General features: G+C 35.6%; 1 protein-coding gene across 5 annotated transcripts in view; it reads left to right on the top strand.

Moving 5' to 3' along the window:
• Slf1 (SMC5/6 complex localization factor 1) overlaps window positions 1-21123 on the top strand; it is a 67407-nt gene extending 46284 nt beyond the window's left edge. For all 5 annotated transcript variants that reach the window (XM_076927061.1, XM_076927058.1, XM_076927060.1 and 2 more), the window contains 7 exons: window positions 5832-5979; window positions 12586-12731; window positions 13810-13973; window positions 14653-14786; window positions 16951-17043; window positions 17455-17637; window positions 20176-21123. In XM_076927061.1, the coding sequence (XP_076783176.1) occupies window positions 5832-5979; window positions 12586-12731; window positions 13810-13973; window positions 14653-14786; window positions 16951-17043; window positions 17455-17637; window positions 20176-20657 (1350 nt within the window). In that variant the 3' untranslated portion in view covers window positions 20658-21123. The remainder of the gene's footprint in view (window positions 1-5831; window positions 5980-12585; window positions 12732-13809; window positions 13974-14652; window positions 14787-16950; window positions 17044-17454; window positions 17638-20175) is intronic.
• Window positions 21124-21943: the final 820 nt, after the last annotated feature.

Raw genomic sequence — 21943 nt, 5'->3', positions numbered from 1 at the left:
AGCCTCCTAGCCTATCAGGGCCAGCCTTCATTAGAGGCCAGGTTTATTGTATCAGGCTTTCTCATATTTCTAATGCCAGAGTATAAAACAGGAAGAGGCATCCTGCTTGCATTTTTTTCAGCAGAGTAATTTGTCACAGATAGCAGTAGGAGTCAGAAAGAGCCAAAGACCAAGCTGGTAGTTTGTTCTTTGTTACAGTCTAATCAGCTTTGGTAGATTGTGAACTTTAATAAACAGATTCCTTATACTAACAGATAAAGAATTGTATTGACAGAATGTGCAATAATAGAATTTTACGTGTTAGAAAGACATTCTAAGGGTGTGTGTATAATGCAAATCATGTCTTTGTTTCTTTGCTGGTTCTTGGAGTAATTCATACTCTCTTTTTCAGACATTTCAAACATTTCAGTATTCCAAACTGGCCTTTTTTCCCCCTTTGATGGTTTACTTACAGTTTTCTTTTTTTTTCTTTTTTAATTTACTCACTTTACATATTGATCGCTGCCCGCCACCACCACCAAGTCAACCCCTCACATGGCCCCTCCCCCATCTCATCCTCCCTGCAGGGCTAGGCACATCCTCTTCCACTGAGGCCAGACAAGGCAGCCTAGTTATAGGATTGGATTCCATAGAATCCATAGCAACAGCTTTAGGGAGAAAACCTGTTCCAGTTGTTCGGGGACCCACATGAAGATCAAGTTGCACATTGGCTATATATGTATGGGGAGGCCTAGATCCAGCCCAGTTAGTAGTTCAGTCTCTGAGAGCCCCCAAGAGTTCAGATTAGTTGACTCTCTTGGTCTTCCTGTGGAGTTCTTATCCCCTTCTGGGCTCTCAATCCTCCCTCCATCTTCCATAAGAACTCTCTCCAGTGGTTGGTTGTTAGTCTCTGCATCTGTTTCAATCAGGTGCTGAGTGGAGTCTCTCAGAGGACAGCCATGCTAGGCTCCTGTCTGCAAGCATAACAGTATAATTAATAGTATCAGGTTGGTGCTTGCCCATGGGATGGGTCTCAAGTTGGCCTAGTTATTGGTTGGCTATTCCCTCAGTCTCTGCTCCATCCCCACCCCTGCATTTCTTGTAGATGGGCTAAATTTTTGGTGGAAAGTTGTGTGAGCAGGTTGGTGTCCCAATCGCTCCACTGGTCCTACCTGGCTACAGAAAGTGTCCTATTCAGGTTCCACATCATCACTACTATCAGTCTCAGCTAAGGTCACCCCTATTGATTCCTGGGAGCCTCTCCCATCTCAGGTCTCTGGCACATCCTCAAGATGTCCCCCACCCCTGCCAGCTGCAGATTTCCATACATTCTCCTGACCCTATCTGGCCCATTATCTTGTCTCTTCCCACACCTAATCCTGAATCCCCCATTCCCCTCTCCATCTCCTCTCCCACCCACTTCCTTTCCTCCATCTGCCTCCTTCTAAATGAAATTCAATCCATTTCCAAAGCATACATATTCCAGAAACCAGTAGCACTCAGTCAGCAAGATGATTCAGCAGGTAGAGAGGCATTTACCGATAAGCCTATGACCTGAGTTCCATCCCCAATTTCCAAATCAACTCTTGGAAGAGAATCAACTCTTGGAAGTTGTCCTCTGGCAACACCACATTTTCTGTGGCATGCCTTTGCCCTCTCTCCACACACAATAAAAGCATTAAAGAGATGTAATTTCAAATGCTTTAAGGAAAAAAACAGTTGCATTGTTTTCACACTGCCCTGTTTGGTCTTGGCCCTGTTGCTGTATGAATATGCTAGTTAAGAAAATAGTATGAAAGCATCCAAGTCCAGACTTTAAAGTGTCAATTTGTATAGAATTTTACCATCATGGGTACAAAATCGCCATATTCAGCTGACACATAGTAAAATAATTACAGAAATCATTTCTCAAAGTCACTGCAAGAGACCTTTATTCATATCAGTGTCAAGGTAAATTTTACATTAAATATTAATTTTAGGGCTGGAGTGTTAACTCATCAGTTAAGAGTACTTTTTACTTTTGCCAAGTACTCAGGTTCAATTCACAACAGCCCAATGGACTCAGAACCTTCTATAACTCCTGTCACAGGGACTCCACAGGCACCAAGCATGTCCATGGTGCACTTACATACATGCAGGCAAATACTCATATAAATAAAAATAATAAAAAAAGAAATACTAACTTTAAATTGAGATATACATATATATTGATTTATGTAAAATTAAAAGAAAGCCCCAACTAGTTGGTATTTTAGTGCTAGATTGTGATTTCTATATGAGCTTACCTACATAGACTATTTTTACTCAACAGTTTTAGAGTCTGGGGCCTCATATCTGATCCTGAATTATCGTACTTGAGACATATTTTTACATATCAGAATACACTGATTTTTCTCTTCTCTCCTGAGTATTGTCATTACTAGTATTCAGAAAATCATTGTGGTTGAAGTAACATCTTATAATATGTCTATAGACATGGCCAATTTCATAGCCTTTTGCTAACTTGAACGACATGAGAGAACTAAATGTTCAGAGTCACATCTGCAGATCAGCTTTACAAAGAATACAGTTGTTTTCCTGCAATGATTCAAGAGATTGCAGTTAACTCAGTAGTCTCTCAAATCATGTAAAGGGTTATGTTGATACTGCTGTTACAGCCATGCTAGATGCTAACTTCCCATACAACACAGCTGCAACTGTAAGATTTAAATCAAGCTTGAGTCCAGGGAGGAAAAAGTAGCAGTGTTTACATGCATGAATAGGATCAAGCCACATGTTTATTCTAACCCCAAATTATATCACAAGTGCTTTGCTTGTTTTAATTGTCAATTAACCATGCAGTTTAAAAATCTCTTCAGTCAAGTGCTTCAGGATATTTCTCCTAGATGTAATATGCTGCCAGAATGCAGCAAGCTGCCCAGTGGTATCATAAGACACCATGTCTTCACCCCTGCTATTGATCTTGACTCTGGGATTTCCTTCTGTGTCGCTGTTTGACAACACAGATGTATGTACTACTTGAGCATTTGTTTCTCTGGTTTTGCACAGCAAACCAGAAATAGAATTCCTAATTTCCAATGGCTTTTGAAACTCTCTAACATCTTACTCCTCGACACATTATTCTATAACATTTATTTCTTTGGTGTTCCAAAGTCATATGTGTGTGTTTATAAACATAAGTCTTCCTTGTTCTGATGTATTTAATACATGTTCATAATGTTATAAAATGCAATTATACTTTCTGGTTCAGTTTGTTGTTTTTTTTTTTTTAACTGAAAATAAATTCTTCTCCCCTATCATATATCCCAACCAGTTTCCTTTACCTCCACTCCTCCCAGGACCCCTTTACCAACCCTCTCTCCTGGATCTTGCTCTCTGTCTCCCATCGGAAAAGAGTAGGCATCCAAGAGACAAGAACCAAACATAATGAAACAAATACATTAAGAGGCTAGACCAGCTGACCCAACAGAATGAAAAGAGTCCCAAGAGCAGGCAAAAGAGTCAGTGAGCCACCCACTTGCTCGGAAGTCCAACAAAAGTACTCAGCATAATATACAAAGGACCTGGTGCTGATCCATTCATGCCCTGTGCTTGCCACTTATGTCTGGGAGCCTGTGCTCACAAGCTTTGCTCAGTTGATTCACTGGTCCTTGTTCTCCTACTCTCCTTCGTCCTTTCTGCTCTTACAGTCTTTTTGTCCCCTCTTCCATGGCATTCTCTGAGCTCCTGGTGAGGGCATTCAATATAGACCTGAGATGTAGACTGCATAATATCTATAGTGTCTGCTCCCGTCTGCTATGGGAGGAAGCCTCTGATGATGCTTTGATGCAGCACTGACCCCTGGCTATAGTTGGGAATCATGTCATTGTTTTTTTGTAAGTTTGTTTTGGTTTTTTTTGTTCATTTTTGGGTTTTAGATTTTTTGTTTGTTTGTTTTGAATTTTTAGATCAGTCATGTTTGGTTCTGCCATAGGTTTCTGGTTCCTAGCCACCCAAGCAGTGTTGGGCATGGGTTTCCTCTTGTGGAGTTGGGCCTCAAGTCAAATCAGACATATTTGGCCACTCCCACATTTCTGTGCTACTATTGCCTCAGCACATTTTACAAGCAGGACAGGTAGTAGGTCAAGATTTTGTAGCTTGGTTGGTGTCCATGTAATGATTTCCTAATAAAATACCTTCTATGCTTACAAGAAATTTGTCTGCAAGAGCAGAACTAAGTCCACGATTCACTGAGAGTTCAAAATGCATAGGGCTCTAACTCATAAGGCACAATGTGACGACTAAACCCAGCAGTTATAATCTATTCAAATGTAACATTTCTGTGCCTTGGACCGTTACTTAGTGATATTTTCATACATGCAACTTGTGTGGGAAACAAACAATAATATAGGTATTTCAACTAGTTTAATATCAGTTTTGAAAAGTGTTTATATTAAAATATGTTTAAGGGCCTGGAGAGATGGCTCAGTGGCTAAGACCACTGGCTACTCTTACAAAGGTCCTGAGTTCAATTCTCAGCAACCAGATAGGGGCTCACAACCATCTGTAACTGAATGATTTCATCTTCTGGTGTGCATGAAAATGGAGCACTTGTATACATAAAATAAATCTTTTTAAAAAATTTTTTTTAAATACTATTTTCTCACATCTTTAGCCTTATAGCTCATATGACTTTTTTAAATAAAAAAAGAGTAAAACATACTATAAAGTTTTAAATGCTATCTCATAGTTCTCAGAGGAATTTAATATTTAGTATAAAAGTGACAATATGAAAAATTTTTCACACTTTAAACTTGATCTCTATCTCCAAATTATTTCATTTTATTATAATTCAGTAGAACTTAGATTAGTGTATTTTTATAACAGACTTGTTGATTATTTTATTCATTAAATTTGTCTAGTCCTGGTATTTGAAGTAAAACTGATTCTAGCAGAGGCTCAATGGGTAATGTTACTTGCCTTGCAATCCTGAATTCCTGAGTTCAGTCCCTGAAATCCATAGTGGAAAAAGAAAACTAAGTACACAAAGTTGTCCACTGACATCTGCTTGTGCACAGTGGAATGTGCGTGCACACACACACACGCACACACACACACACCATATTGCACATACAATAATATTAAAATTTTTAGAAATACAAATAAGTCTGTATTTGGCTTATCAAAATAACAAATGTGTCTTCTTTCCTATAAGGCGTATATATTCTGCTAAGTAATAGCCACAGAAGCCTTGGATTTCCTCTTGATTTTAATATAAATAGTACCTGAATAAAAGACCTGATAGCTTCAGATAAATTTTCTATTGTTATAAGCTGTGGTTAAAAACTAGAAACCTTGGATTTATTAAACATTTTTTTATATGACGGTTGAATGAAAATTTTTAATCTGGAATCCTAAATACCCACAAATCCAAAAGTTACTGGCCACCATGATTCCACAATTGAAACATTTCATAGCTGACCTCATAAACAGATCTCAAACAAAACAGGTAAAATTACCTCTATAATATGTACAGAAGGTATATATGTACAAATAAGTTTCATATTTGGATTTGTATACCATTCTTAGAGTATTATTTTGTATTTATAGATAACTTCAAACTCAAAATTATCTGAAACCTGAAACAATTAAGAGTCCTAGTGGTTTCAGATGACAGATTGCATCGTTGTGGTGTGTGTTATGAGAGGCCTAGGATAGATGGAGAAGGAGGTCATTTGTTAGTATTCTTCCACTACCAACATATCCTGTATTTTTAGTCATGGACCTCTCAAAATGTAGTAAAAGTAAGCATTAAAAATAGAAAAGTTTTATATTTTTAATGTTTCAATAACATTTTCCCATCTTTATGCTAGGTTTTCAAACATGAACTGTCTTACTTACTGACTGGAATTCTTGGCACAGCAGTGGATTATTGGATCTTCCTTGGTATTCAAATGGGTAGAAATGTGATCCGACATATGTCTGATGACTTAGGAAGTTATATTTCTCTTTCCTGTGATGGTAAGTGTATCTTTGTTATGGTTACATTTTTAATCACTCATTCTGAATATTAGTTTCAAGTAACTTAAGGGGTCTATTCTTCAATGTATATTCTTATGAAGTTTTCTTTGAAATAATACACAGAGACAATATGAAAAGGAGTGAGAAATTCTTCTATAATGTTCCCAAAGTGCTTCAAAAAACTTATAATGTCTAAGCATTTAGACATAATTGAACTTGTATTACATTAAAAAAATTTTAAACATTAGTTTTTGAGAACTTCATGAGTACTGATTTTATTCCATTTCAGTCCCACACACTCCCAGTTAAATTTTCTCCTTTATTGTTATTACATGTATATGTGTATATATGTATAAATATATACATTTATGTGTGTATATGTACATATGTGTGAACATACACACACACATATACACATATGCACACATATATATTTATAAATGCAACCTGCTAAGTCCAAGTCCATTTAGTGTTTTGTGTGTTTGTGTGTGTGTGTGTGTTTGTGTGTGTGTATTTAGGGATGGCCATTTGGAGTTAAATCAGAACTCATCAAATGATAAACAGTCTGAGAAATAGGTTACAACACCCTTCACAATAGTCACAAATAATATAAAATATCTTGGGATAACTCTAACCAAGCAAGCGAAAGATCTGTATGGTAAGAAAGAAATCAAAGACGATCTCAGAAAATGGAGGGATCTCCCATGCTTGGTAGGATTAACATAGTAAAAATGGCCATCCTATCAATAGCAATCTGTAGATTCAACTCAATCTCCATCAAAATTGCAACACAACTCTTCGAAGACATGGAAAGAGCATTTCTTAATTTCATGTGGAAAAACAAAATACTCAGGATAGCATAAACAATTCTTAACAATAAAAGAACTTATAAGGGAATCGCCATCTGTAACATCAAACTGTACTACAGAACAATAGTGATAAAAACTACATGGTATTGGTACAGAGACAGACAGGTCAATCAATGGAATAGAACTGAAGACACATGGACACTTGACCTTTGACAAAGAAGCCAAAAATATACAATGGAAAAAAAGAAAGCATCTTCAATAAATGCTGCTGATCTAACTGGCTGTCTGTATGTATAAACATGAAAATAAATTTATATTTGTCACCTTGAACAAAGCTCAAGTCCAAGTGGATCTTGAAGAAGACTTTCTTAGCAGCTATTAGTTGCCTGTGTTTCTTAATGTAGGAACCTTGTGAGATCACTCCCATCCATGCTGGGATGGCAACTGGTGTTCTCATTGTGCAGGTCTTGTTTAGGGTACCATATTGTTAAGATTTCTTGAATATCTGACGTATAGAGAGGGGAGATACACACACACACACACACACACACACACACAGTCTTAGACGTTCTGAGGTTTCAGGCTCTTACAGTCTTTCTGAACCCTCTTCTATGGTGTTTCCTGAGCCTCTGCCATAGAAGTTATGATGTAAGGGAATTGATTGGGGATGGACTTCTCCCCTACAGATGGTTTTTTTTTTTTTTTTTTTTTTTACTTTTTAAACAATTATGGATTTCTTTGGAAGTCTCTGTTGTTTGGGGCAGAGCTCTTCAATGAGTGATGAGAGCTAGACTTAGTAGTGGATATTAGGTTAGGTATTTTGAATACTCTTGAAGTTGGGTCTGTTGCTATCATAATGCTAAATTCTATACCTGAAGTTCTAGGCCTGCAAGTGAATTCTCTCATTTACAAGGTTTTGTTGTGCAAACCTTGTTCTTTAATTTAAAACTATTGGTTAAATAAAATTGGCTACAGCTAGAGGGATTAGAGGTGGGTGGGTTTGGAGAGGAGGAGAGTGGTGAAGAGGGGAAGGAAGAAGAACTGGGAGGGAGGAGGAAGTTGCCATGGGAGGAGATGGACCACAAGTTTGATGGACAGACTGTTAATTTGTACTACTTAATTATCCTAAACAGTTTGTAATCGCTGCTATTAAAGGGACTGGGAGTAAACCTTGTCTTTTTAAATGAGTTGCATAAGCACAATGCCTATATAAAAGTTGAAACATATATATAGTATGTTGTAACAAAAATAATCGAAAATTTTGTATCAATATACAACAATTTATACCAATGAAAACCTTAAACCTATATTAGTATACAAAATTTTGTACTGATGTCACAAACTATAACCTTGTTTTTGTATTAATATACAAAATTCTATACCAATGTAAGATTATGGCTATAAAATGTTTTTTGGTTTAAGGGTAAATCTACCCCTATTTGTCCAATTTTTTACAATATTTCTATATCCCTGCATTTTCTTACCTAAGAAAGAAAAGGAAGGAAGGAAGGCTGGCAGGCAAGCAGGCAGGCAGGCAGGCAGGCAGGAAGGAAGGACAGATATTCTTGAGTCTAAGCTCCCTATTTTCTTTCCTCCCTGCCCAAAACCATAATTATTTATAATCATCCCTTCAAATAATAACATCTATAATTCATAAAATGACCAAAACCATTCCACCTCAACTTAAGAAACTGAGAACAATGGCCTTCTTACAATTGCTTCCTGCTGAACTGGTGTGAAAAATTCCTTTTTGGGGGGGGGCAATAAATTAGAAAATTGGTTAGTCTTAAGAAAGCTATTTTGCTCATGTATGAATTACTTTACTTTTGCAATTATCCTAATATGCATTTTTAAAAGAACCTCTTATTTTTGGGTCTATTCTTAACAGTATTATGCACAATTTCTATATTCTTCCTGCTCCCCATCATTTACTTTTTGTTTTGAAGTTTCTTATAAAATAAATGGAAGGAAAGATATTATTTAGGCAGTTTGCCAACAGAACTCTTTTCAGCAAGCACCTGAGGAAATATTCTAATCAGATCTAATTTAATCTTTCCCGTCTGCAGAATGAGAAGGTTTCCCTGAGACCTGGCATTTCCTAACTGCATAAATGGCTTCAGAACACCTAGCTGTTCCTTTGCTCCCTGCTTCATACCAGTAGCCTTACATTTCTAACTTCTTAAACTGCCTGCAGTTTAAGAAATGTGAAATTATATAATCCAGATTCTAAATAAGTAGCTGTAATGAAAACTAAACACACACATATGTAGAATTGATTTCTTAGGTTTCAAGTTATGGAATGGTTATGGAATGTTGTCTTAGTTAGGGTTTTTTTTCCACTCTGAAGAGACACCATGACCATGGCACATTTCTTTTCTTCTTCTTTTTTTTTTTTTTTTAAAGAAAAAAAAATCATTTAATTGGGACTTGCTTACAATTTCAGAGATTGAGTCTAATATTGTCACGGAAGGAAACATGGCAACATGCAGGTAGACATGGTGCTAAAGAAGGGGTGAGAGTTCTAAGTCTTGATCCACAGGCAGCACAAGGAGACTGTATGCCAAACTGCAAAGCATAGGAGACCTCAAAACCCACTCCAGCTGTAATACACTGCTTTCATCAAGGCCACGCCTATTCCAACACGGCTAGACCTCCTAACAGTGTCACTCACTCCCTGTGAGCCAAGCAATCACACATAATGTGTCTATGGGACAATTCTTATTCAAACCACCACCATTTAAAGTGTTTTCTTTCTTACATATATTTCTAAAAATGATCCAAATTAATATCTTTCTAAGTATTTTCTCAAGAAAGCTTAGTATTTAATATTTGTCAAGAGACATGTCGTAAGACCGGGCGGTGGTGGCGCACACCTTTAATCCCAGCACTTGGGAGACAGAGGCAGGTGGATTTCTGAGTTCGAGGCCAGCCTGGTCTACAGAGTGAGTTCCAGGACAGCCAGGGCTACACAGAGAAACCCTGTCTCGAAAAAACAAACAAGAGACATGTCGTAAGCAGCTTTTTGTATTCAAAACATAATTGAAGTATTTATCATGGTTTAGAGCAACAGAATTTTCTATGTATTTTAGTAACTAATGTTCTGTTCAAATCTTTATGAAGAATCTTTTGGACGTTATTGTTTCCCAGTTTCTTTTGTTGCTGTTGTTGTTATTTCTCTCTGGTTATTCCCACCTGTTTTGTTTGGGTTTGTTTTGTTTCTATATTTCTTTGCATTATTCTGTAGTTCAATTACTTTCTTTGTATTTTCTGACTCATTAGTAAAGATAGATGATTTTGGCCATTGCATCGTTTTCATTTTAAAAGAGAGATCCACCTTCCCCATTGACATTCAGTATAGTTGCTGAAGGATATAGTAGTTTTATGAGAACTAAGGCAGTATGTATTTCAGAAGTCAGACACAATCCTTTCTTTTTTTCGTTAGTAGATCTCATGGCCATCAGTTCCACATCAAAGCTTTAGTATTGTTTTTTTTTTTTCCACAACACTTCAGACAACTATCTGAAATTTGATTTTATTCTAATTGAAATTCTTTAGAGATTAGCATTACCTGGGGTTTAGAGTTCCCATTCATGTAAAATATCTAAATATCCCTTGCTCTTTAGTCCTAAGAAATTGTAGTAAGAAAACAACCTTACACAAAATAATAATATATAATGGCCGTGTTCCAATAACATTTTGTTTATATTCCATTTGCTGTTCTTTGAGTTAAACCAATTTCTTATGGCTTTGATGGAATAGAAAACATATCACTCCAACAATCTCAGGGTCATACAGATGGCCCTGGCTAAATTGGTGGATGCAGAAAACAAAAGGCAGACATGAGCATATGCTGATGACTGATCGATAGCAGGTAGCTAGTCGGGCTGGGAAGGAACTAAGCATTATATACATATATGACATTGACAGAGGATCGGTTGAATTATAAAATGTGAATTTATATCACAGCATAATTTTTTATATCTCAGAAAACCCTTAATAAACCTTCTTGTGTGCCCTTTTTTATACATGTCAATATATTTTCCTGATATTTTTATAATGTTTTGCTTTTTTAATGTTTTGTGTTAATTTTCCTATTTTGTTCTTTCTATAGTTCAGACTCATTAAATAATCTTTATATTTACTAATTATTTCAGTCAGAATATTTCCACTTCACTCATCCACTCCACAAATTATTTATATTGTAGTAGGAATTCAAGTACACTCTTTATATAATGTAGAAGGGTACAAACAAACGAAAAAAAAAAATGGCCCTCGTTGTTTCAGAACTTTCCAGGAAGTGTTTTGAATGCTGAAATTAGTTTACCATGACCAAGAGTTTTCTCTCAGTCAGGAGACTATCTTTTCACTGTGCTGTACAGAAGCCTTTAATTTCAGAAGGTTCCATTTGTCGATGGTTGCCTTTATTTCCTGAGCAGTCATTTTTACACAGAAAGTCCTTCCGGTGCCTGTATCCTCAGTTTTTGTTTTTTCTCTAACAGTCTAGAGTTTCAAGTCTTTCATTAAGGTGTATGTTCATTTGGAGTTGATGTTTGATATGAGATAAGGATCTAATTTCATTCTTTTACATTATGTATTTAGTTTTTCTGGCGCTAGTTCTTAAAGGCATCAATGTCAAAAACTAGTTGACTATAGGAGCCTAAACTTCTTTCTGGGATTTTTTTTTTTTATTCCATTTATTTATGTATCACAACTTATTTATATCATGCCTTTGTTATTTAATGGAAGCTCTTTTAGTATCCTGTTGATTGATCTCATTCTTTGTCATTCCATTGTGTTATTTTTGCTGCTATTTTTTAACTTTTTATTGATTCTTTGTGTATTTCACCTCATGCACCCAATGCCGTTCATCTCCCTACCCTTCCATATCTGCCCTCTGCCCTTAAAGAAAACAAAGAAAATAAATAAATAAAAATTTAAAAAAGTAAATCTGGCTGCAATATGTCACACAGGTTTGCCCAACAGCTTTACTTTCAAATGTTCAGTACAATGAATCACTGACATGGTTGAGGCCGCTGGCTTCTGCTATACTATCAATACTGAATCCTCACTTGGACTCCTCTCAGATGTCCTTGAGAACCAGCCCCTTCATACACTACAGCAGCTCATAGATGGGGTACACGTTAGGGTGAGCCAACTTATAGCCTTGGTGGTGGTTGCTCAGCCCAGAAACTCTCCTGTTTGTGGCAGCTAGCAAAAGGCGGGACTGGCTACCACCTCCTGGGCTCTTCAGGACTGTTCCTGCTAGAGATGGGGCCAGCTGTCCTACTCTCAAAACCTTGAGCCAGCTCTCCCTTACCAGCAAGGGGTGGGGCCAGTTACCCCATGTTGGGGCAGCTCTACTGTGCTGCCAGGTTACCCCATGTTGGGGCAGCTCTACTGTGCTGCCAGGTGAGATGCAGGGAGAGCCTGCTCTTCTGAATGTATGCTGCTATTTATATAGAAACTGTAGCAGAAAATTAGTATAATTGAATAGATGATATGGGAATTAGCTACCTGATAAAATGATGTTTATTTTTCAAATGCTGGCATATGTACCATAAAAAAATTTGTTTTGAAAAACAAGGAGCAGTGTATGTGTATGATATATAATATAAGTATATATTTATAATTTTAAGTGTTTCATATAAAATGTTTATATAAAACCATCTACAGTGGTTTAAAATTATAACTAAAGTTTATTGGCTTAAGAAATGTCACTCAATTGAGCACAATCCACAGTGAAGATACGGGGAATTGTATAAGATGTACTAATAACTGTTTTCACTTGTTTTTATAGACTTTTCTTCAAAAGAACTAGAGATCTTCATTTGTTCCTTTTCATCTTCCTGGCTTCAGATGTTTGTTGCAGAAGCAATCTTTAAAAAGCTGTGCTTACAGGGCCCCACTGCTGCGTGCTCTGAGCCACTCTCTCTTCAGAAAATAGTAAGCCCTGCCCTACTCAGGGAGTGGGTTGGTTGTTTGTTTTGTTTCTTTTTCTAAGACATTAGTTCATGAGTTCAGTTTAAATTCTTAGTTATTTCTCATAAGTAGACAAAACACAACTTATAAATCTTCCAACACATTAAGGAACTGGGTTTTTTGTTTGTTTGTTTGTTTTGTTTTTTGTCTTTGTTTTTTCTCAAAAATACATTAGTGGGGCACCGGAGAGGTGACTCCATGGTTAAAATCACTTGCTGTTCTTTCAGGGGACCCAACTTCAGTTCCTAGCATGTATGGATCTTCTGACTTTAGGCACACTGGTGTGCACCCACCCACTAAACACACTCACACACACTCTTTAAATACATAATAAAAATAAATCTTTTAAAGGATACATTTAATTATTTGGGGGAAAGAGTATAAAACAGTATTTCTGACTTTTGCCCTAATAAATCTTTTAAAACTACATCCAAAAATCTGTTAAATTTGATATTTGAAAAAGAAAACTTGGAAAGATGTATCCTACATACATATATGTATACATAAGCTGCATCTGTTCTCACTGTTGTGTCTTGGCCATGGTAGACACTAAGTTCTAATGCCTTAGTGCTGCTTCAGTCCACTGTTTGTTGTGATACTGGGCAGAGTGCTTTGCAACAGGACTGGTGGAAGAATACTTCCATTCCTTTTCCCATTTTTTCTGGACTTTGTCTTGAAGAAATCCATTAGTAAAATAGAAATAACAAAATATTTTGACTATAAGTCTTTTAAGTATAAAAATATATAAATCATCAAAAGTTGGATATGAGACTTAATCAAAAGAACTTTCCTAAGTGAGTATTAAAATTGAACTGGAAAGTATAATTATTTTCTAAAAGATCTACAAGATATTGACCAAATAATTACATAAGTAATTACACAGAACTGACAATGTTAATATTTAGTCATGTTTGGAGAAGATCATATAGCAACCTAGTTGTGAAATCAAGAAAATATAACGAGACTCAATAGGAAATTGATGAAGTAATTCCTTTTACTGTCTTTGTAGTTGTGATAATGATATAATATTATTTTGCAACAGATAGATTCTTATTTGCCAGTTTTGGGAAAAATGGACATACATGGGGCTGGAAAGAAGCAGATGCCAAAAAACTTCTGCCAGCGGTCTTGCCTAGAGTCTCAAAGAGCATTACTAATGCTGAATGGTGCAAAACAGAAGCAAGCAGAAAGTCGGCCTGATCTCTTGTAAGTAGTGCTGTTACTACAGCTGCACTTTGTTTTGGAATATGGGCTTTTCTCTGAAATTCCTGGTACTTTACGCTATCCTGGGTATTGTCTACATAAGTTGATTGAAAGAAAACTCAATTTTAGACCTATAGATTCATAAGCACTTTCCTTTTACTATACTGCCAAGACCATACTTCCTTCCTATAAGTGCTTTCTCAAAGAAATGAAACTGTTAATCAAGTCTCTGTTCCATAAGAATGTTGTCTGAAACAGAAAATACTACTCTTTTTTAATAGATAATATAAATAAGGTTTTAGATGCATATGATTTGCTATACTTCCTCAAAATGAGAGTCATCTTCAGTTGGAACTCTGGAGGTCCACTCTCTAACATAACGTTCAGCTTTATTTCCTCTACAAACTCTGGTTTCCTTGGTTTCCTCCTTGCCCATCATTCTACACTCATTACCTGTTTACTGAGCAGTTGGAGATATAGACTGATAAAGTAAAAAGGAATGCATCAAAATTTGCTCTCATGAGGTTGACATCATTTTAAAACTTGGAAATCAGTATGATTGAATGAGTAAGTGGGTTTAAGTTCAAAGCAGGATACATTTTAAAGGAGGAAAAATACTATCTTATGTATGCTGGCATGACTTCCTGAAAAACAAGCTTTTCTTGGTTTCCTTTCTTTTCAGAGAGTTAAATCGTGCTAAATGTTCCTCATCATTGAGAAAATTGAAAAAGAAGTCAGAAGGAGAATTGTCATGTTCCAAGGAGAATTGTCCCTCTTTGGTTACAAAGATGAATTTTCATAAAACTAATCTGAAAGGTACCCCAAATATCTGAATTAACTTATACTAAGAACTTTTCATACTTGTAGTCAGTACTTGGAAATCTCATACATTTGCTTTAATGAATGTTTGAACTTAAATATTGGACTAGGTCCAGGGAATACCTTAATGGATAATATAATATTTTTTGAACTCTCATGTATACAAAAGAACTGGTCATTTAGTAGCTAATGTAATAGAATATTCCTCCCTTTCTCACCCTGCCTTTCCAGATGCTAAGTGATGTGTGAATCTCCCTGAGCTCATTCCAGACTTGCCCTCCTTACTTTGCAATTCCACATCAACCTGTGCTGCTTACAATCAGTGTCTTCTGATTTGAAAGTATAATTCATTCTTCATCTCTTTTCAGTCATAGACATTTTGTGAACAAAGAGTGAGGAGCAGGCTATGTTACATAGCTGTGTTAAGCATATGGGCTCCTTTCTTCTAGGCACTGAGCCCAGACTGAAATGTGTTTGGCGTTTGGTTCTAACTGTACTGCAGCCTAAGTACCTAATGGATGGTATTGCAGGAATGGTGCTGTAAAAATTTTCTCTCATGCTCCTTTTACTTAGATGTCTTGTAACCTGAAAATGTATTATCTACAAGGGATCTCTACTTGGATAAATAAATTGCTAGATTTATAAGTTATTCTGTTTATAAACTATATCATATGTATTAAGTCATGCTGTGGATTAGCTCATGAAAATGGTGACAGCCAAGCTTTTATAATTGTTCCATGGAATAGACATTTTTATTCTGAGCCCATGTAGCTCAAAATATGAAGATTGTTAGATGAAAATTCAGATATTCTCTTCAAAGATCACTGTCTTTTTTTCTTTGTTTTATAGTTTAGAAGTAAAATGAATATGAATGACTTTAGGCTGAACAGCAGGAGTTGGTAGAGGAAGAAAATTGAGAAATGGAGAAAAACTTGAAGAGACTTTGCATGTAGAAGAAATGTTAAGTAGAAGTTGCAGAGATAATCTGTAAAACTGAGTAGTATAAAAACGTGCTGCTTAGTATTTTGTATAATAGGAACAAATAATGCCCATAGTCACTGATAAGTATTTAGCCACTTTTCTTAATGTCAAATTATGACTTAAATATAATCTTAGTTCAAGGAGCAGTGGGGAATGGATAATTTTGGCCAGCAGCAACTTACTCCAGTCCTCCAAGCAAAAACTGCCATTCTATGTGCTGCTGTTGTTCAGCTTTAAATGGTACTTAGAGACTTTTTTCAGCGTGCGTGCGTGCGTGCGTGCGTGCGTGCGTGTGTGTGTGTGTGTGTGTGTGTGTGGTGTTTATATTAAGATTCTCTCATTTCTCCCTCGGTGAGGTTGTCTGTGTGTGTGTGTGTGTGTGTGTGTGTGTGTGTGTGTGTTGTTTATATTAAGATTCTCCCATTTCTCCCTCTGTGAGGTTGTGTGTGTGTGTGTGGTGTTTATATTAAGATTGTCCCATTTCTCCCTCTGTGAGGTTGTGTGTGTGTGTGTGTGTGTGTGTGTGTGTGTGTGTGGTGTTTATATTAAGATTCTCCCATTTCTCCCTCTGTGAGGTTGTAGCCAAGCCAGACAGCCTATTGAGAAGCAGCAAACCATCTGTTAATGGATTTGAAGTTCTGAATTATACTTGAGTATGTAGAGGCACTTGTGCTTAGCCAGAAACATTCATTTGAATTAAGCTATAAATGCCGTATAGGAAAGAGCCATACATGGTAGCGTAGATTCATGAATAAATTTAAGAGAGGGCAGTTGCACTTTAAAACTTTTATTGCTACAAAACCAAGTATTTTTTGGTGTTCTCTGATCATTTGGGGTTTTTATAGCAGGATTGAAGCTTTAAACCTTGAACTGGGAGAGACAGTGCCTGTGTTAAAGCTTTCGTTGTAGCATTTCCTTGCTGAACTGCTGACAGAACAGAAGCTCTGGATTGCTGGGGTTCTTCCCACCCCACCTCTCTTTTTCTCTTTCTTTTCTTTTCTTTTCTTTCTTTCTTTTTTTTTTTTTTTTTTTTAATTCAAGAGATATTTAAACCAGCTGGAAGGGAAACCCCATAAATGATTGTCTGGCATGAGTCCAGACTTTCTAGTTCATGGCCTTTATTATTTTCTTTAGTTGATTCTTGTCTTCTTTGGAATAATCTATTAATTTTTTATGTCAGGGGAAACAGCTCTGCATAGAGTTTGCATAAAAAACCAAGTGGAGAAATTGATTGTTCTTCTCTCTTTGCCAGGAGTAGACATCAATGTTAAAGGTAAGTTCTCAGCGTCTGTGTGCTCTCATTCAGCATCGTACGATTCCTTACACAAAATAGTCTTATATCATGTTAAGAAAAATCAGTTAAGTAAATTTACCAAACGGATTTTAAAAATAGTTACCAGCCAAATTGAGGTAACTCATTATGTGATAATTTAGAACTAATAATATAAAATACTTTAGTAGCAATTCTCTGATCATATTCCAACGTTGATGTTTTAAAATTGCTTTTTATTTATTTTCATTTTTAAGTAGAAATATGATTATACTGAGTTCATTCTCGCCAATACTGTTTTTCATATTATGAAGCTCCTACAGAGTAATCGGAGGGGACTTGTGGAATATCAATACCTTGCAGCCGTCAGTACTTCTTCTGCTGTTTTAAAACTTGCCTTGATTTCTAATTTAGACAATGCTGGCTGGACGCCTTTGCATGAAGCCTGTAACTATGGCAACACAGAGTGTGTCCAGGAAATTTTGCAACGTTGTCCAGAGGTAGATCTGCTCACTCAAGTGGACGGGGTGACTCCTTTGCATGATGCACTGTCAAACGGACATGTAGAAATTGGCAAGCTGCTTCTACAGCGTGGGGGTGAGTGTGTTTGTCTTAAATGGCTTTTGATAAATTATCTAGGTTGTTGATGAATCCCGCGGAGGCAGATAACACTTTATATTTAAAAATCTGTAAGGAAAGATGCTTTTATATTATATAAAATAAAGTATAATGAAAAAGTAAGGACAAAAAGTCTTCTAAAATGTAGCCACCTTGTATTAGTTGTTTTAAGAATCATTTTCTAATATATATACTGTTAAAACCTATTAAGATTTATGTATGAAAGTATATTTTTGCAGTTGAAAGTATTGGTTTTAAATATTCCTTTAACTTAACGTGTATGATATCTTTGTGAACTGATAATTTCCTAAAGCTTGTTAGTAAGTGTGTTCAGTGCTTCTTGTGAGCACTTCGGTTTTCCATTCCTTTTTTATTACATATGTATGTAGTGTGTATGTATGTATAACTGGCTAAGCTAATATTATCTGTATAAGACATTCCTTTATAGAGTATAGAAAAATAGCCTAGGATATTTTCATTCATATTTACCATCAACTGTGTTGAAGTTGGATATTCAGGTGGTGTTAAGTACAGTGCAAGGCTTTTGTGAAGAGAATAACTTAAGCCCCATACCTGTCCACTGCTTTTTCTGATTCTTTCATTTTTAACTTCAGCAACTCCCTTTTTCGTGACATTCTGCATCTGAGCTATTACAAAATTTTGCTTCAAAATATTCAAACTAATTTGTGTCTTAAAAAAGAAACTCTGATAACTAGCTTGTAATATGAAAAACAGAAACATTTGTGTGACTATTGGTTTTGTGTTACTTTAACTTAGATTTTGTGTTTTATGCTATAAATAAAGCATTTCATTCTGCATAAAAACAAAAGACATATTCTCGATGTTTTTTTTTTTTCTGTGAGTATCTAAGAAAGCATGGATATATTACATGATGGCTTGAGAAACTTGGTTATTTATAGTCTTCTTCTGCCCCCTAAAGGCCTAAGTGTGTCTGTTTTACCAACACTGTTTCATAATGTATTTTTAGTTCTTCTACCTTTTCATTTAAATACTGTTAGTTTTATAAACCCAATGCTTTTTTTATTAAGTATTCTGTTGTTTTCTACTCAAAAGATTTAATCTGACATGCAAGCCAATATTCATTTCTGTATCAAATTATGTAAGTGATATAATAAGTATTGTTTAATGGAATCCAGCTGATTAGTATATTATAATATTAGATCAGCTGTGCTGATTTAGCAACAGTGTAGTATGTGGGTTAGTCTCTGATCTAGGAGAGAAAACCCACTTGTACTTAGGTTTGTCAAGATCCATTGGCTAAATTACATCTGTGTTGGTGGTTTGTTTGTTTGTTTGTTTTTCATGTTTGTTTGTGTTAGGTTGTTTATTTGTTGACTTATCTAGTCAGATTCTGAGTTTGAATCTTTATATGGTTTGACATTATCACTATGGCACCTCTATATAATCTATTCATTTCAAGACTTTCAGTCTTGCAAGCAATAATTTCAAGAATATATATTGCTAAAACTTTGTTTACTTCAGGTACTTGTAATGTTTTCCAAACAGAAATAAGTTAGAGTATTTTACTTTTGTTTTGAGATGTTAACAAAATGATAGATAATAAAATTTTCATTTGGAATTCTTTTTTCCCCACAAATTATACATCAGTCATGTAGCCTTTATATGTGTGGTTATAGTCATCATTAAGAGTTTTAGCACTTAGTAATCTATTCTTTCTGATGGTACAATGTGTCATAATGTCTCCTCCTATACTTTCATGTTGCTGCTTACATCTTTATGAGTGACTGCATAAAAGATTACCAGCTGTGATTGACAAGTGTACAGAGCACCACTGTACCTTGTCATGAACGGTTGCTTTGCACCTGTGTCACCCTCTCATACTCAGAGGAGGAACTGGAGTCCTGAGCATTTCAGTACCTTGCAAGTCCTAACTTTATTGGCAGACTTTTTCAGTTTTGGTTTGGTTTTGGCTTTGGTTCGATAGATCAAATATTGAGTTTGATTTAGAAATTTAACTTTGAAGTGTTTATGACTCCCTTGCCTTTGTGGACAGTAAACATTAGAAGGCTAAAGTGAAAATTGCACTGTATCTGTGCAGGGTCCTTATAGTTTTCACATTGCCAGGGTCTTTATTGATTTCACATAGTCAGTAATGGAAAGGAGACAGTTTTTTTTTTTTTCTTCTTACTAAGCTTCTGATTAATGTATTTTATTAATTTTTTCTGAGAGTACTGAAATTCTTGTTCTTAATTAATTGGCAGCAGGTAACGTTTTAAAAGCTGTTTTCACTTATCATATAGACCATGTTTAAGCAGAATTCATTAGTCAGTTGCCTAGAATTTTCAGTTTGTAAACACACCGTTATTGATTTGTATGGGCAGTTGCAATATATGATGTAGGCAGCTAATCAGCAGCAAGCATGATCAACAGAGTCCTGGGAGGCTGTTAGTTTTCTGGGGTGGGGGAAGAAAGCAGCAGTTAACCTAGCAAATAAAAGTGTTTTACTATTAACATTTTACATTTTCTTTTTCACAGGCCCAGAACTCTTACAGCAGAGAAACTCTAAGGGAGAGTTGCCGTTGGATCATGTGTTGTCCCCTAAAGACAAGGAAGAGCTATTTGCCATTACAAATATAGACGATACAGTGGACAACTTTCATGCTAAGACACAGAAGCATTTTTATCACCAACAGCTTGAATTTGGTTCATTTTTACTTAGTAGGATGTTGATTAACTTTTGTTCAATATTTGATTTATCTTCAGAATTCATCGTAGCTTTCAAAGGGTTAGGTCATCTAAATGAGTTGCTTATGGCATGCAGTAGTGATACAGAACCCACAAATGCACATTCTGACTGGTTACTGGATGTTTATGCTAGGAATATAAAGACGTTAAAGAAGCTTCCAAGTGTTCTTAAAGAACTGCCTGAGAATCTAAATGTATGTCCCGGAGTGCATACTGAGGCCTTATTGGTGACACTGGAAATGATGTGTCAGTCAATCACAGACGTGTCATGATTCCAGAAAGTGTGAGTCAGATTTCTGAACATGCAACATACTTTGTCACTTAGTAGATCCATAGCTTATGGGAAAATACTAATTTCAGTTATTCACTGACAGTGAATTTTCATAGCACTTATAAAACATCTACAGATCTAAAATACAGGCTCAAGATTTAACTCAGAAAGATACAATAATAGAATGAAGGAGTTTTGTTTGGTATAAAACGCTTTCACTAATTTTTAAAAAGCAAATTTGTTCTTCAAATATTTATTTATATTGTATATGTAGAAAAGTAACTTAACTTTTTTTTCAAATCAAAATGTTCTTTCCTCTGAGTTATGTAGGTCTTAAAATCATGGCAAGGCTATTCATTCAAATGTATATCTTTATACTTGTAAAAGTTGTTTCTTCTTCATAGGCCAGTGTTTAAGATGCCTTTGCTGTTCTGTGGTTCTAAAATAAACCTTTCTAGGACTTTAAATTGTTTTGTAGTCTTTAGTTTTTAAATACTAAGTGAACAACACAGTTTAACAGTTCAGATCTGCTCTGTGTTGTATGCTAGCAGAGCATGCGTGAAGCAGGGTTTTATTAACTTAAATCTATCGGTGCAAACATTTTGCCGCATACTAAGTTTTACTATTAAAATTTACAAGTAAGTTGGCCGTGGAATAATACATCTGAGGCATTTGAAATTTCAATATGCAGTATGAATTTTCACAGATTATTTCTGGTTTTTTAATATAAACTAATTTTGATATAATATATAAGCTGATTTTTTTATATAAACTAGTAGTTTATAACTTAAAAGACAGATTGTGACTATTAACTTACAAAATTGTAGTTCCTTCACTGGGGAGTAAGTCACATGGGGAAAAATTACAACTTAATTTAGATGTTATATAATTACGCATCCAACAGCAATCAATCTATTCAAGAGGCATACTTCAACTTTGTTTCACAAATGGATCTTTCAATAAGATAGAGGTGGTCAGTATCTTGTTACTGGCTTTATTATAATCCAAATAGACTATTACTTGCTGCCTTAATTCCTCCTCACTAATAAAAATTAAGATTCTTCTGTAAAATTTTACATATACTGTAAGAAATAGCATAAAAACGTGTTTGTTTTTTTTTTTTATTTACTTAATCTGCCAAAGTTTCTGAAAACATGAGTTATTAGTCACTGGGGAGGCTGAGTTGGGGAAATGACTGAGTTTGTGTCAGACTAGACTATGGTATGACCCTGCCAAGAGAAAGAAAAAGGACACAGAGAGACAAAGTGGGAGGAGGGAAGAGCAAAG

Source organism: Arvicanthis niloticus, chromosome 29 (assembly GCF_011762505.2).
Source record: "Arvicanthis niloticus isolate mArvNil1 chromosome 29, mArvNil1.pat.X, whole genome shotgun sequence".
NCBI classification, from domain to species: Eukaryota; Metazoa; Chordata; class Mammalia; order Rodentia; family Muridae; genus Arvicanthis; species Arvicanthis niloticus.
Note: the sequence above shows the minus strand (reverse complement) of the source record. Positions and strands in the feature narration are given on the sequence as shown.